The sequence below is a fragment of the Cannabis sativa genome, chromosome 2 (genome assembly GCF_029168945.1).
Source record: "Cannabis sativa cultivar Pink pepper isolate KNU-18-1 chromosome 2, ASM2916894v1, whole genome shotgun sequence".
Lineage (NCBI taxonomy): Eukaryota > Viridiplantae > Streptophyta > Magnoliopsida > Rosales > Cannabaceae > Cannabis > Cannabis sativa.
In genome coordinates, this window is record NC_083602.1 from 67,824,396 (window position 1) to 67,838,614 (window position 14,219).

The following is a 14,219-nucleotide window of genomic DNA, read 5'->3' on the forward strand; positions in this document are numbered from 1 at the left end:
AAGGTAGATAGACTGAGAGAGGTAAAGAACGAAAAAGTATAAACTGAAAAGGTTTTTTATTTTTTAAATAATGTTTTATAATTTTAAAAATGTTTTTAAATTTTCAAATAAAAAATAATTAAAAATATTAAAAGATTTTATTTTAACTTTTAATAAGTGTTTTTAATTATTTTTAATTGAAATTTTAATTTGAACCAATAAAATATCAACACATGACCTGTTTTTGGAGCAACTAACGGATCGTTAGAAAAAAGACTAACGGACAAACAACAACTTAGAGCTTGAGGACTATTGCCGCTATTTCTGGAGCTTGAGGACTAATCTGTATCAACGTGACCTTTTTGGAGACTTTTGCCGCAAAATTCCCTTTTTATTTTATAAACAAATAACTTTATTGATAACTGGCATATATGATATGACCGAAATACAATGAGTAATTTATGTTAAAAAAAAAAATAATAAAAAATAAATACAATGAGTAATATCAAGCCACAACAGTATTATAAATATAAAGTATGAAGTATGGTGGAAAAGCTACAGCCGTTTTAAAAAGCTAAAAATATTTACTAACTTTTAGAATTTTAATTTTAATTAAGACTCTATAATAAATTATTTTTACTAAAAATTTATTTAATTATTTATTATATATTATAAAAAATAAAAATATTTTTTAAATGAAAAAATATTTAAAAATAAATAATATTTAAATTTCTAATTTTTTATTTTATTTTAAAAAATATTTTATATTTATATTTTTATTATTAACAAACAATATCAATTTATGTTTCTTATAAACTACAATTTTATCTTTTGCAAGTGATAAAAATATAATTTAAAAATATTAAAAATTATTTTTATCAAATACATATAAATTTATACTATTAGAAAAAATAATTAAAAAATATATAGAAAATTAAAATAATATATAACATATATATATATATTTGTAATTATAATGAATTAGATTATAAAATTATCATTATTGTAATAGAATCTTAACAACTCACAGCACTTTAAAAATTATAATTTAACAAACACTCAACTCAGCTTTTTTCCACAGTTCTGCTATAGCTGCTTTTTTCCCACAAGAAAGTTCGCCGTTTTCCCCAAAGACCTTGTTGTCTTATTCCACTTATATTAGCGGTAGCGACTGTTATAAATATAAAGTATGAAGTATGGTGGAAAAGAGATAAATGGAAAAACTAGAATAACATAAAAAAACAAACCTAAGGGTTCAATTGTAATTTCATAGAATAAAGAGGACAGTTTTGTTCTGAGCTGGAGAAGAGAAAAAGAAGAAGAACAGGAACGGAACAGAGTTCCATAGCTTCAAAGTCTTACATGCCAAAATGGTACTCTAACTCTAACTCCCTCTCTCTCTCTCTCAAGATTATATATACTATTTTGTATGAGTTTGTAAAATTACACACAGGAGACGATCAGATTATATTTAGTAATCCAAGGTTTATAATCAAGTTCAAACCCTAAGCTTATTGATACGATAAATTACTGGTGCAAGCATAAATTAAACAGTTTCTCTACGAGAATTTATGTAAAGTTTGAATTGGAATAAACAGATCGAAATGCGGAGATTTTGTGGGAATTTTCCAGATGAGCTTTTGGAGGAAATTATGTCGTGGTTGCCTCCTGATTCTCTCAGACGATTCAAGTGCGTTTGTAAATCATGGCGTGTTCTGATCACTTCTCTTATCAGAAACCCTGAATTTGTGGCCAAACACCTTGCTAATATGAAGAACAAGAAGTTGTGTTCTCCGTTCATACACCTGAGGAATGTGATAACCACTAATTACACTGAAAGGCAAGAAGGAACTTATTTCCTTACATTGGCCAATGATGATGTCGAAGATGATTACACCGATGATCTGGACGATAATTTGTACATTCCTTGTGTTACTGAAAATCTCAAGTTTCTTACCTGTGATCTGCACAATATTTTTGTTAAACTTGTTGCTCATTGTAATGGCATCATATGTCTCTCTGCATTCGATAAAAATGATATCTTTATTTTATTGAATCCTGCCATGAAGGAATTCAAGATTGTTGCTAATGCTTCCCCTGGTGATGGCTCAGGAGAGCGAGTAGTGGGATTCGGCTATGATTCAAACACAAATGAGTACAAGCTTGTCAACATTAAGTCGTTGTATGAAGATGAAGATGGTCCATATAAAGCTGAGGTATTCACTTTGAGTACTAATTCTTGGAAAGAAATTGAGTTGAATGTGGAAATTCTATACTTTCCAAATAGTGACTATCAAGTGGTGTACTGTGATGGAGCTTGTTATTGGTACTTTTGGGATGGTACTTGCATCATTATTTCTTTTAATGTTAGTGATGAGGTATTTCAAATCATTCCATTTCCAGAAAATGTCTCAGAGACAGAAAAAGAATGGGATATACTTGCTGAATGGACAAAGATTGCGGTTTGGAAAGATCGTCTTGTTCTGTTTTTCTATCCTGAGTTGGATCCGATGGTTATTGATATGTGGGTTATGGATGCTTCTTCTGGTGGTATTTGTGATTCCTATTCCTGGTCTAAGCATCTTACTATTGGGCCTCTTGAAAACATTAGTTACCCACTTGCATTTTGGGATGCGGATGAGCTCTTCATGGAGACTAAAGATGGTGAAATCATCTTCTACAACCTTGGCAGCCAAGAACTCAACGATCATACTGTCTCTTTGGAACCTTTTCACCGGAATCGTCTTGTTACTTATGCAAAGAGTTTGGTTTCTGTAGTCCAAAGAGAGGAGAGGTAACTAAAAAAGCGTACGGAACAGTAATACTTTCATTTATTTTTTTAATAATATTTATGTTACTTTCCCCTTTCATGCTCTATTGTATTGTGTTACACTGTTACTAATATCTGTTAATATTATAGGCTGCCGTGCACCTTAATTTTGTGTTTATATGTACTTTACTTTAGAGGGGTTAATGTGTTTCTCTTAGGTATGTTGTATTGAAAGGCAATACAAGTAGTTTAGCTTTGAGCATTCTTAACAAAAGAACTTCGATATTGCCTTTCGCACACCACTCTCCTATTATAGAACACAAATATGCTATCTAAACGTTTCAGATTATTCCATGTTTTAAATGCATTATATTCTAAACAAATCAGAATTACACATACATACATCGACGATGAGCTCATCTTCTATAACATTCGCATCCAACTAGCCGATGGTCATATCATCTCCTTGGAACCGTCCCATGGGGATCATCTTGTTACTCATGCAAAGAGTTTGGTTTTTGCACTCAAAAGAGAAGAGACATAACTAGCTAAGAGCATTGAACATTTATTAGTTAATTCATTTTTCATTTTAATATCAGACTATACGTATCTCATTTCAAGGGTTAGTATATTATAGCTTGTCCTTTTGTATAAATTATCTACTTTAGACGAGTTATTGGTTTCTCTTTGGCATATCACTGTGTTATTCTTACATAATATTATTAGCCCTCATCAATCAGTAAGGAAAGTAGCTTGCAGTGAAGGTTCTCAGTATTCTGTTTTGTGGAGAATAAATTAACAGTTACAAGATAGAGGCAATAACTTTACAGTAAAAATCAAAGAATAAATAGGATTTTTAGTTCTGAACTATGATACTTGTAGAGTTTTGCACTTGAATTATTTTTTTCGTAAAAAGAGTCTCTCGAATTAAGAAAATAATTGTAATTATTTTCCTTTAGTTGTATTTTGTTCATTTTTTGAGATAATTTATTGATGTGGCTATGAGTCACGCACTAGAATGGTCTTATTAACTCAAAATTTATAGAGTCTCAAATTTTTTTGCTATAGTATTATTTATGAAATTATTTTTTGTTTGGGCTCTTAAATTATAGTAGTTTTCCTTGTATTAGTCTTGCATTAGGAGACTGTAACAAAATGTAACTGCAGAGGAAATTATTTCTATAGTTTAAGGGAAATTTCTTACAAAGAAAAAAAATAATAATTGAGGGGCAAAATCTTGTCACAATCTGGAGTAAAAATCATATCTATTCAAAATTAAAAGTTGTTTTTATATGAATATATAATATTTTAATATAAATTAAATTTTAATATAATATTATATAAAAATATAGTATACAATCCAATTTAATATAATAATATATTGTATAATATTATCTAATATAGCATACTCAATAAATACAATTCAGATGAAGGCATGATAAGGACCATATTGACTTGACTTAAACTATTTAACTAATGTATTTGTTTTTTTCCCTTTCTTTTTTAGCTAAACATTTGTCCAAGTCATATGTATGGATGATGGATCTGTTGATATTTACTCATCCCTGTCATACTTTTGTCCTGTTAGGTGACTGAAAAGCTGAGAGATAGATACTTTATATGAATCACATATATATTGGTCACTGAAAGTAAAGTGATGAGTGACCCATTGAAGATGATCACTCCACAAGAATAGAAAATTATTGCTATACTTACAGATCGGCCAAAGTTGAATCTAGGAAAATCCCACCTTCAAAGTCCTAACTCTTATTCAAAACAAAGGATTGAGCATGGCGAGTGCGATAATTATCTTTTTTGGTCTCCTAGGTAATTACTAATAAAGTACATATCTATCATTTCTGTTGTACCGTGAATTGATGATGCTAGTGTTATTTGCTTTCATACAGGTAATATTTCAACAGGGCTACTCTATGTTTCCCCTACGTAAGTACTTCAACTCAGTTACACTTTATCATCTTCAGTTCTTACCTCTTAGTCTTCGTAAACAAACTTTTTGGTATCAGAAATGTGTTTTGGAGGATCCTGAAGCGTAGATCAACTGAAGAATTTGAGAGCATACCTTACATTAGCAAATTACTGAATGCTTACTTTTGGGTTTATTATGGAGTTATTAAGCCTGACAGTATTTTGGTTGCTACCATAAATATGTTTGGTGCTCTTGTTGAGATAATTTTTCTCTTCATATTCCTTCTTTATGCACCTCCAAGAATGAAGGTATCCCTTTTCGTCCCCTTTAACATGTATTAGCTTTTCTTACTATTTAAATCAACATGTCTCATATTATCAGATCAGGACTGCTATTCTTGTGGTTGTTTTGGATGTGGTATTTCCAGCAGCAGCAATTTTGCTTACCCAATTTACTCTCCACGGCGATACTCGAATTGATGTTGCAGGGTTATTGTGTATGATCTTCAGTATGATTGCATATGCTTCTCCTCTTTCTGCTATGGTAAGAAAGGAGATAATATACATGAAAGCAAACACTTTGATTTGAATTTGCTCTGTTTTGCTTTATTCTAATGTTATATTTTTGATGTTACAGAAAACAGTATATTTGACAAAAAGTGTTGAATACATGCCTTTCCTTCTTTCCCTTGTCTTTTTTTTCAATGGTGGAATTTGGACTATCTATGCTCTACTAGCAAAAGACTTATTTGTTGGAGTAAGTTCCATTCAAATTTCATATAATATTTTCCTATAGATAACAATTTTTTGCCTCATTGTTTTAGTCAACTAATTGGAGAAATGAGATGGACATATTGACTGTGTAGATACCAAATGGGACAGGATTTTTCCTTGGATGCCTTCAGCTTGTTCTCTATGCAATATACTGGAAGCCAAAGTCATCCGATCAAGTTGGAGACATATTAGCCGATCAACCGCAGACCGAACCGCTCATCAAATCTTCAGAACAGTTGGAATAGGAAAACGAAGATGGTGCTGCTGTTGCTGTATAATTGTGCTCATAAATTGTGCATTTATGCCAAAAGATAATATCACATGTAAGGATGAGCATGTGCCTTTTAATATTGAGTCAAGGCATCTGTATGGTTAGTGCTAGCATCATATCTTTTTATCTATTATAATTATTATAATAATTATTATTATTGTACTTAGACCCATGTTCTGGAGATGTAAAATTTTTATTATAATTGACACAAAAAATAATTTTGTGATGTTGCATCAATTGTTAGCGTTTTGTTTCAATGCTCAATTACAAAACTTGATACAAAATTTAAAATTTGGTTAATATTTTTATTAAAAATATAAAAAATAAATGACTCTTACTAATTTTATTATATAAAACTATTATTCCAATTTTTGTTCATCTAACGTGATACCTCCACCTCCACGTGGCCAAAAGTAAAAAACACATGGGGGACCGGTCAGTACTAACCGGCCATGCTAGTGTCGTGCAATCCCTTATCCCTCAAAATCTCAATGTTGCAAGATGGACTAAAACAAGAAGAGCATGGAGATTTACAAAATTCTCATCTTTTAAGGTTTTGAAGCAAGTTCATCTTAATACAAGTATCTCTAGTAAAGATAGAGATACACAAGCATTGGCATGACTCTGGCCGGACATTTAGCTGGCCGACCAAGGGTGACAGCCTGTATACCGGGCAACCTCCAAATATGGCTAGCTGAAAAATACACGTATTACGCTCTAATAGTTGTGCTCTTCCCAAAGGCCTTGCAAAAGATTCCAAATCATCCACAACACACCTACAATTTTGGAAAAACTTGAACTTCCCACAAAAGTAGGAAATCTTCGTCAGAGTGTAACTGCCCCATTTTTTAGGGATATTTTCCATCTATTATGTATTTTGAATAACAACTTGTAAAACCATAACACTATTAGGGGTGGGCAACATCCAATCCAATGCAATTGAACTGAACTAATCCAATTACAAAAAATTGGATATCCAATAATAATTGGATTGGATTGGATGCTAAAAGTTGGATTGTAATTGGATTGGATTGGATTGGTTATTGGATATCAATCTCAAGATCCAATTAAAAACCAATCCAATCCAGTCCAATTACATTTATATATGTTAAAAAATTATTTATATTTATTTATATAATAAAAAATATGATATATATTAATTATATTTTTATTGGATTTTATTTTTGTGTTAAATTTGTAACAGTTGGTTGTTTAGTGTATTTATTTTCATGATGTTTTGTTCTATTTTATTACTTAGAAATATTGTTACTTTAATTATTTGAAATTTTTAGCTGCATTACATTGTAATGATGATATATTCATTGAGTATTAAACTTAAATAGAAGGTAATATTTAATTTTTACGTATTTTCTTCATATTTTTATGTTAATATTAAAATTTAGGTGTGTAATTAGATATCCAATCAAAAAACCGATCCAATCCAATTATTAGTAATTGGATTGGATTTTGAAGTCTAATTGGATTAGATTGGATGATTTTTTAAATCCAATTACTAGGACGGTGAGCAACTAGACGGGTGGACAGTTAATGGTGAAGGGTATCTATACCATATCGGAAGACTAGCTATTGCAGATATCCCTAATCTTAGGGATTCCATTTTGATTGAGGCCCATAGATCCAAATTTGCTATACATCCTGGAAGTACAAAGATGTACCAAGATTTAAAGAGACAATATTGGTGGGAAGGTATGAAAAGAGATGTGGCCAGCTTTGTAGCTAAGTGTATAGTTTGTTAGCAAGTTAAGCCTAAGCATCAGAGACCTTTAGGTTTACTTCAACATTTGCCTATACCAGAATGGAAGTGGGACAAGATTACAATGGATTTTGTTACTGGGTTGCCATTGACACCTTTGAAGCATGACACTGTTTGGGTGATTGTTGATCATTTGACTAAGTCTGCTCATTTTATTCCAATCAGAAAGGATTATAAGCTTACCAAACTCGGCTTTACACAGACAATATAGTTCGACTACATGGAGTGCCTTCAAGCATTGTTTCTGATAGAGATCCTCGATTTACATCAAGGTTTTGGAAGGCCTTGCAACAAGCCTTAGGGACTAAACTTCACTTGAGTACTGCCCATCATCCACAGACAGATGGATAGTCTGAGAGGACCATACAGACTTTGGAAGACATGCTTCACTCTTATGTTTTTTATTTTGGAGGTAGTTGGGGAGAACACTTGTCATTAGTGGAATTCACATACAACAATAGCTACCAAGCTAGTATAGGTATGACTCCTTATGAGGCCTTATATGGGAGACCATGCAGATCGCCATTGTGTTGGGAAGAACCAGATGAGCATGTCACTATTGGGCCCCAGATTATCACTATTACCACTGAAAAGATTAAGGGAATCCAAGAAAGACTTAAGGTTGTTCAGAGTCGTTAGAAAATTTATGCCGATCTCCATCGACGGAAAGTTGAGTTTGATGTTGGTGATTATGTCTTCTTGAAAGTTACTCCTATGCGTGGCGTAACGAGATTTGGAGTGAAGGGTAAGCTAGCCCTGAGGTATATTGGACCTTTTGAGGTTATCGAGAGGATTGGGGAGATCGTTTACCGATTAAACTTACCAAGACAGTTGGGACATGTTCATAATGTGTTTCATGTGTCTATGTTGAGGAAGTATACTCCAGATCCGTCATATGTTATTGAGTATGAGGCTATTCCTCTTCAGGGAGATGTGACTTATGAAGAACAACCTGTCAAAATCTTGGCGAGAGAGCTAAAAGTGTTAAGGAATAGAGAAATTCCAGTAGTCAAGGTCTTATGGAAAAACCACGGAGAAGACGAGGCTACTTGAGAGATAGATCTGAGATGTATATGAAGTATCCTCACTTGTTTAATTCTCAACTTGAGGTTGTACTTTGAAATTTTGGGACGAAATTTCTTTAAGGAGGGGAGAATGTAAGGACTCGGTTGACCTAGTCAAACATGAAATATATATAATACATAAATAATATAATATATATCAAAAAACTTAAATCAGACTCCTTTTAATATCCTCTCTCTCTCTCTCTCTCTCTCTCTCTCTCTCTCTCTCTCTCTCTCTCTCTCTCTCTCTCTCTCTCTCTTCAAAACAAAAAAAAAAAAGGAAACCTACAAACCACCATCACCACCACTCTCCGGCAACCCACCTCTGGCCACCGACCAGCCCCATGCGCTGGACCAATCAAAACTCCAGGTGCCAGCGACCTCACCCCCCAAGCGGCGTCGCTTCTTTCGCCGCCGTTAGCTCGAGATCACAAGTCAAAGTTTGAAGGTTCGAACTTTGAACGGATTTTCCGGTCACCTTTGGTGTGCGTTTGACGAGCCGTCTTCACCACTAAACTCAGGTCGTCGAGGAGAACAACCTACACTAAACCATTTTGCCCAACTCACTACTTTTTCTAGTGACAATTTTGTAGCTCTGCCTTTTTCTGGCGGCATCGTGTACTATTTTGACAAACGGTCGGCATGGGTGTGATCTACTCGTCGAGGTTGTCGTTTTGATATACACTACTCTTATTTTCGACGACATTTCCAGTACACCAATTTTTACCGCCATTGATACTTAATGTGCACTGCTTAGGTGAGGCTTTGGAACCTTAAATTTTAAATATACTCATATTATATGTTGTTGGACTCGATTTTTGATGTAGAATGCGATGATGGTAATTATTTAACCATTTAATGGCATAGGTGATAGTAATATCTAAGATTGGACTAAACAATTGGAGCTCGGGACTTGAGAGCTTAAGATCATCTTTTGGACAAAGTTTAATGACTTGGGAGAAGTAGGGACTCAACTTGATTATTGGACTTGATTTTTAGATGTGTTGTATAACATTAGACATATTCTAAATTTTTATGATTTGGAAATTGTTTGAAAAATTAAAAACTTAATTTGCATATTTTTCTGGACTGTTCTGGGGCACTGAGTGCCAAATATATTTTTGTATACAAATATTTATGTAGGTTATGGTTTTTGGGTTTATTCAAAATACAACTGTTATGCTGCCGAATTTTCTAGAAAATAAAAAGGAATATGTTCTTTTGTTATGCTTATTATTTACCTACTTTGGTTGTATTTATGAGAGCCATGTTGATCGTGTTCAGTGCATATTGTTGTTTCACGACCTAGTCTCTGTGTCATCATAGGTAGATTAGGTGTGCACTCACCTGTAGGTGAAAGACCTAGAATCTGTACAGGGAGTGAATTAAATCTGAGCCCCGGTATTATGGTGGATATCAGATGCGACTACTCAGTTTTAGATGTCGTTTTCTATGATTGTATTAAGAGCTAAGGATCTAGTGGACGGTGTGATATGCATTTGATGCTTGATTTTGTGATGCTTTGTGGTCTCCCTACTTTATTTATACATTTTGATACTAGTGATGAGATATTTTATTTTTAAAAAGCTAACCATGCATGAATTTTATTACATTAAGGGTCCTTTAATATTAGTTGTTTTCTTACTGGGCTTTATAAGCTCACCCCCTATGTTCTCCCCTTCTAGGAACTCAGTTTGATGCTAGCGGATGAGGATAGTACCGTTGAGAAAGAAATTCGTCATTAGTTTAGTCTTATTCTACTCTCTAATCATCTAATAAAACTCATTTTGTATTTAAGCCGAAATGGATGGTCTGGATGACCTAAATTAGCTATGTACTAGTTAGAAATGAGGAATAATGGATGCTAGGTATTATTCTGGTATTTTATTGACTTATTAAATATATCTATTTGGTGATTACATAACTGTGGGGATATTATTGTTCTTTTATATTGATGAGTGGTCATGATTTTCTTATTAATATAGGAGTTAATTCATTACTTTTAAATTAGTAATTTGTGTTATAAATTAAAGGATCATTTATAAGCTTTATCTTCCTATAGGGGGCAAAGTGTGACTTTTAACCACCCGAATTATGGATATTACATATTTGTCACGACCTAGGGCTTGAGTCGTGACAATTAAAATCGAAGACTAAAGACCAAACTTTTAGAAGGTAGTTCAAAAAGGTATTTAATAATAATATTAAAGGTGAAAGTTTTGTTAATCATCCTAACGTATTTTTGCTTCATATGGTGTTAATCATATTACAAAAACTATAACTAAAAATTTCTTTAGAATGTATAATAAAGCATAATAAATTAACATATCATTGTTGATAAATTTATAGGTTTAGAATTATAAGTGGTTTAAGTTATATAATAAGAAGAGACATAAAATTAGATATCATAATAAAAAGAGATATAAAATTAATAATTTTTTTTTTATAAAAATAACAAATTATTTATTATAATTTATTCAAGTGCAAAACACATACAAATTAATAATGACATCTTAAACTTCCAACAACAAATTTACTAAAACAACATAATACGAAGTAAATTTTTGTTGGAAAAAAAACACATCAATTTTTACATACTAAAAATCTAATAATCAAACATAACTAAATTTATAATCAATTGATGGATTAGCCTGTTAGAAATTTATTGGGATCACAATTGTATATATAAAATGTGTGTTGGGTCATCAAATAAATAAGTCAAATTTATGTGGTCTATTTTGGAATAAAGTTTGTGACTTAAGGGCATGATTGTCATGTTTTTAATATGTGGATATCATAAGGACAATTTCTATTTTGATGAGGGGCCAAATAGAAATAGTCAATAAATATTACCAACAGTTTTGTCTGTTAGTAATATAACAGGTAATGGTCCCATTTGCATAGTATCCTTTCACTCTTGTATCCCCATCACCAAGAGAAAAACTTCAGAGAAAGATTTTTGATGTAAATTGAAAGATCATACCAATTAAAGATCAAACCATTGAAAGGTCGATTCTATGGACACCGATACGCTTCCGCTAATCTATAATTCTATTGTTTAATTCTCATGAATTAGTTATGGCTATATACAAATTTACAGTATTCTTAACATGTGGTATCAAAAACATCCCTAAATTAATTCTTGAGAATTTATGGTAGTATTAATCTTTCATTAAATTTTATTTGCTTTTGGAATATTCAGTTAAGCATTCGTATCGAATATAAATATATTTGCTTTGTTTTGTTTGTAATCGTTTGATTACTGTATATACGTATGTGTGTTGTTGACTGGTTCAATCGTTAATTGAAGTATATACGATTGAAACTTCTGCAATTTTCTTTCATAAAAATTTCACTGTTTTCAAAACAGTACGAAAATTTGGAAGTCAAAATGTCAACATATGTATTACTTTGAAACAGTCAATACTGTTTGTTTGTAATTTAATTTTAAGGATTGGGTGTAGAATATACTATGGAGTATACATATAGCCACTCATTCATCTTCTGTTTTGTTACTATTATTATTATTATTATTATTATTATTATTATTATTATTATTATTATTATTATTATTATTATTATTATTATATATTTTAATAATAAAATAATAATAATAATTCACTAACAATTAAATTTAAATTTTGGTTTAAAATTTATTAAAGATATCTAATATTTAATTAAATTAATTGAAATAAAATATCACCAAAGTGATCTCTTTTCTGTAGATTAATTTAATAAAAATATTATGATAATTGTGTGTATGTGATTCATAAATTTATTAACTAACCCAAAGGTGAGTTAATATTTGGTTGAATTTCATGCATGTTTGTGGTGATAAATGTGTGACAATTATAAGGTATTTTGTGTGAACAATGTGTTAGTCCAAAGATTCCATATTGTTTGACATAATTTATTGTCAATGTTTGATCACTACAACAAGAGTACCGCTTACAATTAATATTACTGTCCAAAGACTTAATATTAATGTTGTGTTTGGTATCTTGAGATGGGATTAGCCATTATTTGAATTTATTGTTTTATTTAGATTCTAATATGAGCATGTTATTTATGTAGTTGTATTGTTCTTTTCAACTGTTGCTAGTGTATCTGCTAACCTTAATTCGGTACTGGTCCTTAATGGTAATAACTTTAAGGAGTGGAAGGAGAACATTTTTATTGTTCTTAGCTGCATGGATCTTGACCTTGCATTAAGGATGGATTGTCCTGCTCCTCTTACGAATACTAGTACCTTCAAGCAAAGGAGGATATATGAGAAGTGGGACCGTTCAAATCGCATGAGTCTTATGATCATTAAGCGCGACATACCTGAGGCTTTTAGGGGTGCGGTGTCTGAGGAGGTCACCGATGCCACAAATTTCCTTGCTAAAATTGAGAAGCGCTTTGCAAAAAGCGATAAGGCAGAAACAAGTACTCTTTTGAAGAAACTTATTTCCATAAAGTTTAAGGGCAAGGAAAATATAAGGGAGTAAATTATGGAAATGTCTCACCTTGCTTCAAAGTTGAAGGCACTAAAGCTTGAGCTTTCTGATGACTTGCTTGTGCATTTAGTGCGTATCTCTCTTCCTCTACAATTCAGTCAATTCAAGGTCAGTTACAACTGCCAAAGGGAGAAGTGGACACTTAATGAGCTCATTTCATTTTGTGTTCAAGAGGAAGAAAGATTGAAGCAAGAGAAGACTGAAAGTGCTCACTTGGCAAGCACCTCTAAAGATAAGGGCAAGAAAAGAAAGAATGAGGCTGCTAAGGATAAAGGTCCTGCACATAAGAAATAAACTCAAGCCAACAATGATGATGCTTGTTTCTTTTGTAACATGACAGGACACATGAAGAAGGAATTGTTGGGTTTTATGCCCTAAATAAAACTCTGTTTCAATGTAATCCAGATTATTCAATATCAATAAAGTAACAGAAGTAATTTTTCATTCATTTGTGTATGTTTTGGTTCACTTAATCAATTGCTTGTCTATTTGATTTATAAATTCATCCAAACCCCTTTTAACATACTTGATCATGTTTATTGTGTTGTCAACACAGTGGAAAATAAACATGACTATGTGAATAAAGTATTCGTAGATTTATCAGAAGACTGGGTTTCACTGATATGACAATCTACAACAGAGTTTACTTACATTTGGAGAAATATTATGTTCTTTCCAGAACATAGGTTAAAGTAAAGCTCAGGTTGGATGCATGGAGTATGCATTGGAATGGACCGCTATTGAACTTTGAATTAGATTTTGAAACTTACCGTAAACATCTATTCAATTCAATATCATAAGTTGATCCTAGATCACATGATCGAAATCCTGATATGGTTAGGCTCAATTTCAAGAGTATTATTCATGTTCTTTGATTTGTTAGTTAAGCCTAATCTTTAGTCTGGGCAATACATACATTTTGGGAACACGGTAGTGCGATTGAGTGGGAGCGCTAACATAAATATGGAATCTATAGCTTCTATCTGGCGAATAGTAAGCAAAGGGTGATTTCCTTCGAGCTTAACCAAACAAGATAAATGATTGAGTACTCATTTCACTTAGTTGAAATATCATTTATATAGGGTTAAGTATTTTAAGGATAAAATACATTGTAGGGTGTTACGGTAATTTAGTCCCTTTACAGTGTAAATCATCCATATAG

General features: G+C 32.0%; 3 protein-coding genes across 7 annotated transcripts; all 3 read left to right on the plus strand.

Annotated features, from left to right (window-relative positions):
* The first annotated feature begins 1,169 nt into the window (after positions 1–1,169).
* Positions 1,170–5,949, plus strand: LOC115718961 (bidirectional sugar transporter SWEET16). 5 transcript variants are annotated; one of them, XR_009686369.1, is made up of 6 exons: positions 1,170–1,352; positions 1,578–2,195; positions 2,383–2,773; positions 4,338–4,576; positions 4,657–4,693; positions 5,058–5,219. XR_009686369.1 is itself a non-coding variant. In XM_030647792.2 (6 exons), the coding sequence occupies exons 1-6, from the start codon at positions 4,540–4,542 to the stop codon at positions 5,639–5,641; spliced, it is 651 nt and encodes a 216-aa protein (XP_030503652.1). In that variant the 5' UTR covers positions 4,251–4,539; the 3' UTR covers positions 5,642–5,949. The 5 variants fall into 5 exon arrangements, 2 of the variants coding, with proteins under 2 accessions (XP_030503652.1, XP_030503651.2); XM_030647792.2 differs by lacking the exons at positions 1,170–1,352; positions 1,578–2,195; positions 2,383–2,773 and adding exons at positions 4,774–4,984; positions 5,313–5,432; positions 5,558–5,949 and having other exon boundaries at positions 4,251–4,576; XM_030647791.2 differs by lacking the exons at positions 1,170–1,352; positions 1,578–2,195; positions 2,383–2,773 and adding exons at positions 4,774–4,984; positions 5,313–5,432; positions 5,542–5,949 and having other exon boundaries at positions 4,269–4,576.
* A 2,259-nt stretch (positions 5,950–8,208) lies between these two features.
* LOC133034462 (uncharacterized) lies at positions 8,209–8,547 on the plus strand. The gene has a single exon (XM_061109552.1). It carries the CDS (start codon positions 8,209–8,211, stop codon positions 8,545–8,547), a length of 339 nt encoding a protein of 112 aa, XP_060965535.1.
* A 3,883-nt stretch (positions 8,548–12,430) lies between these two features.
* On the plus strand, positions 12,431–13,048 carry LOC133034463 (uncharacterized). The gene is made up of 2 exons (XM_061109553.1): positions 12,431–12,434; positions 12,633–13,048. The coding sequence occupies exons 1-2, from the start codon at positions 12,431–12,433 to the stop codon at positions 13,046–13,048; spliced, it is 420 nt and encodes a 139-aa protein (XP_060965536.1).
* Positions 13,049–14,219: the final 1,171 nt, after the last annotated feature.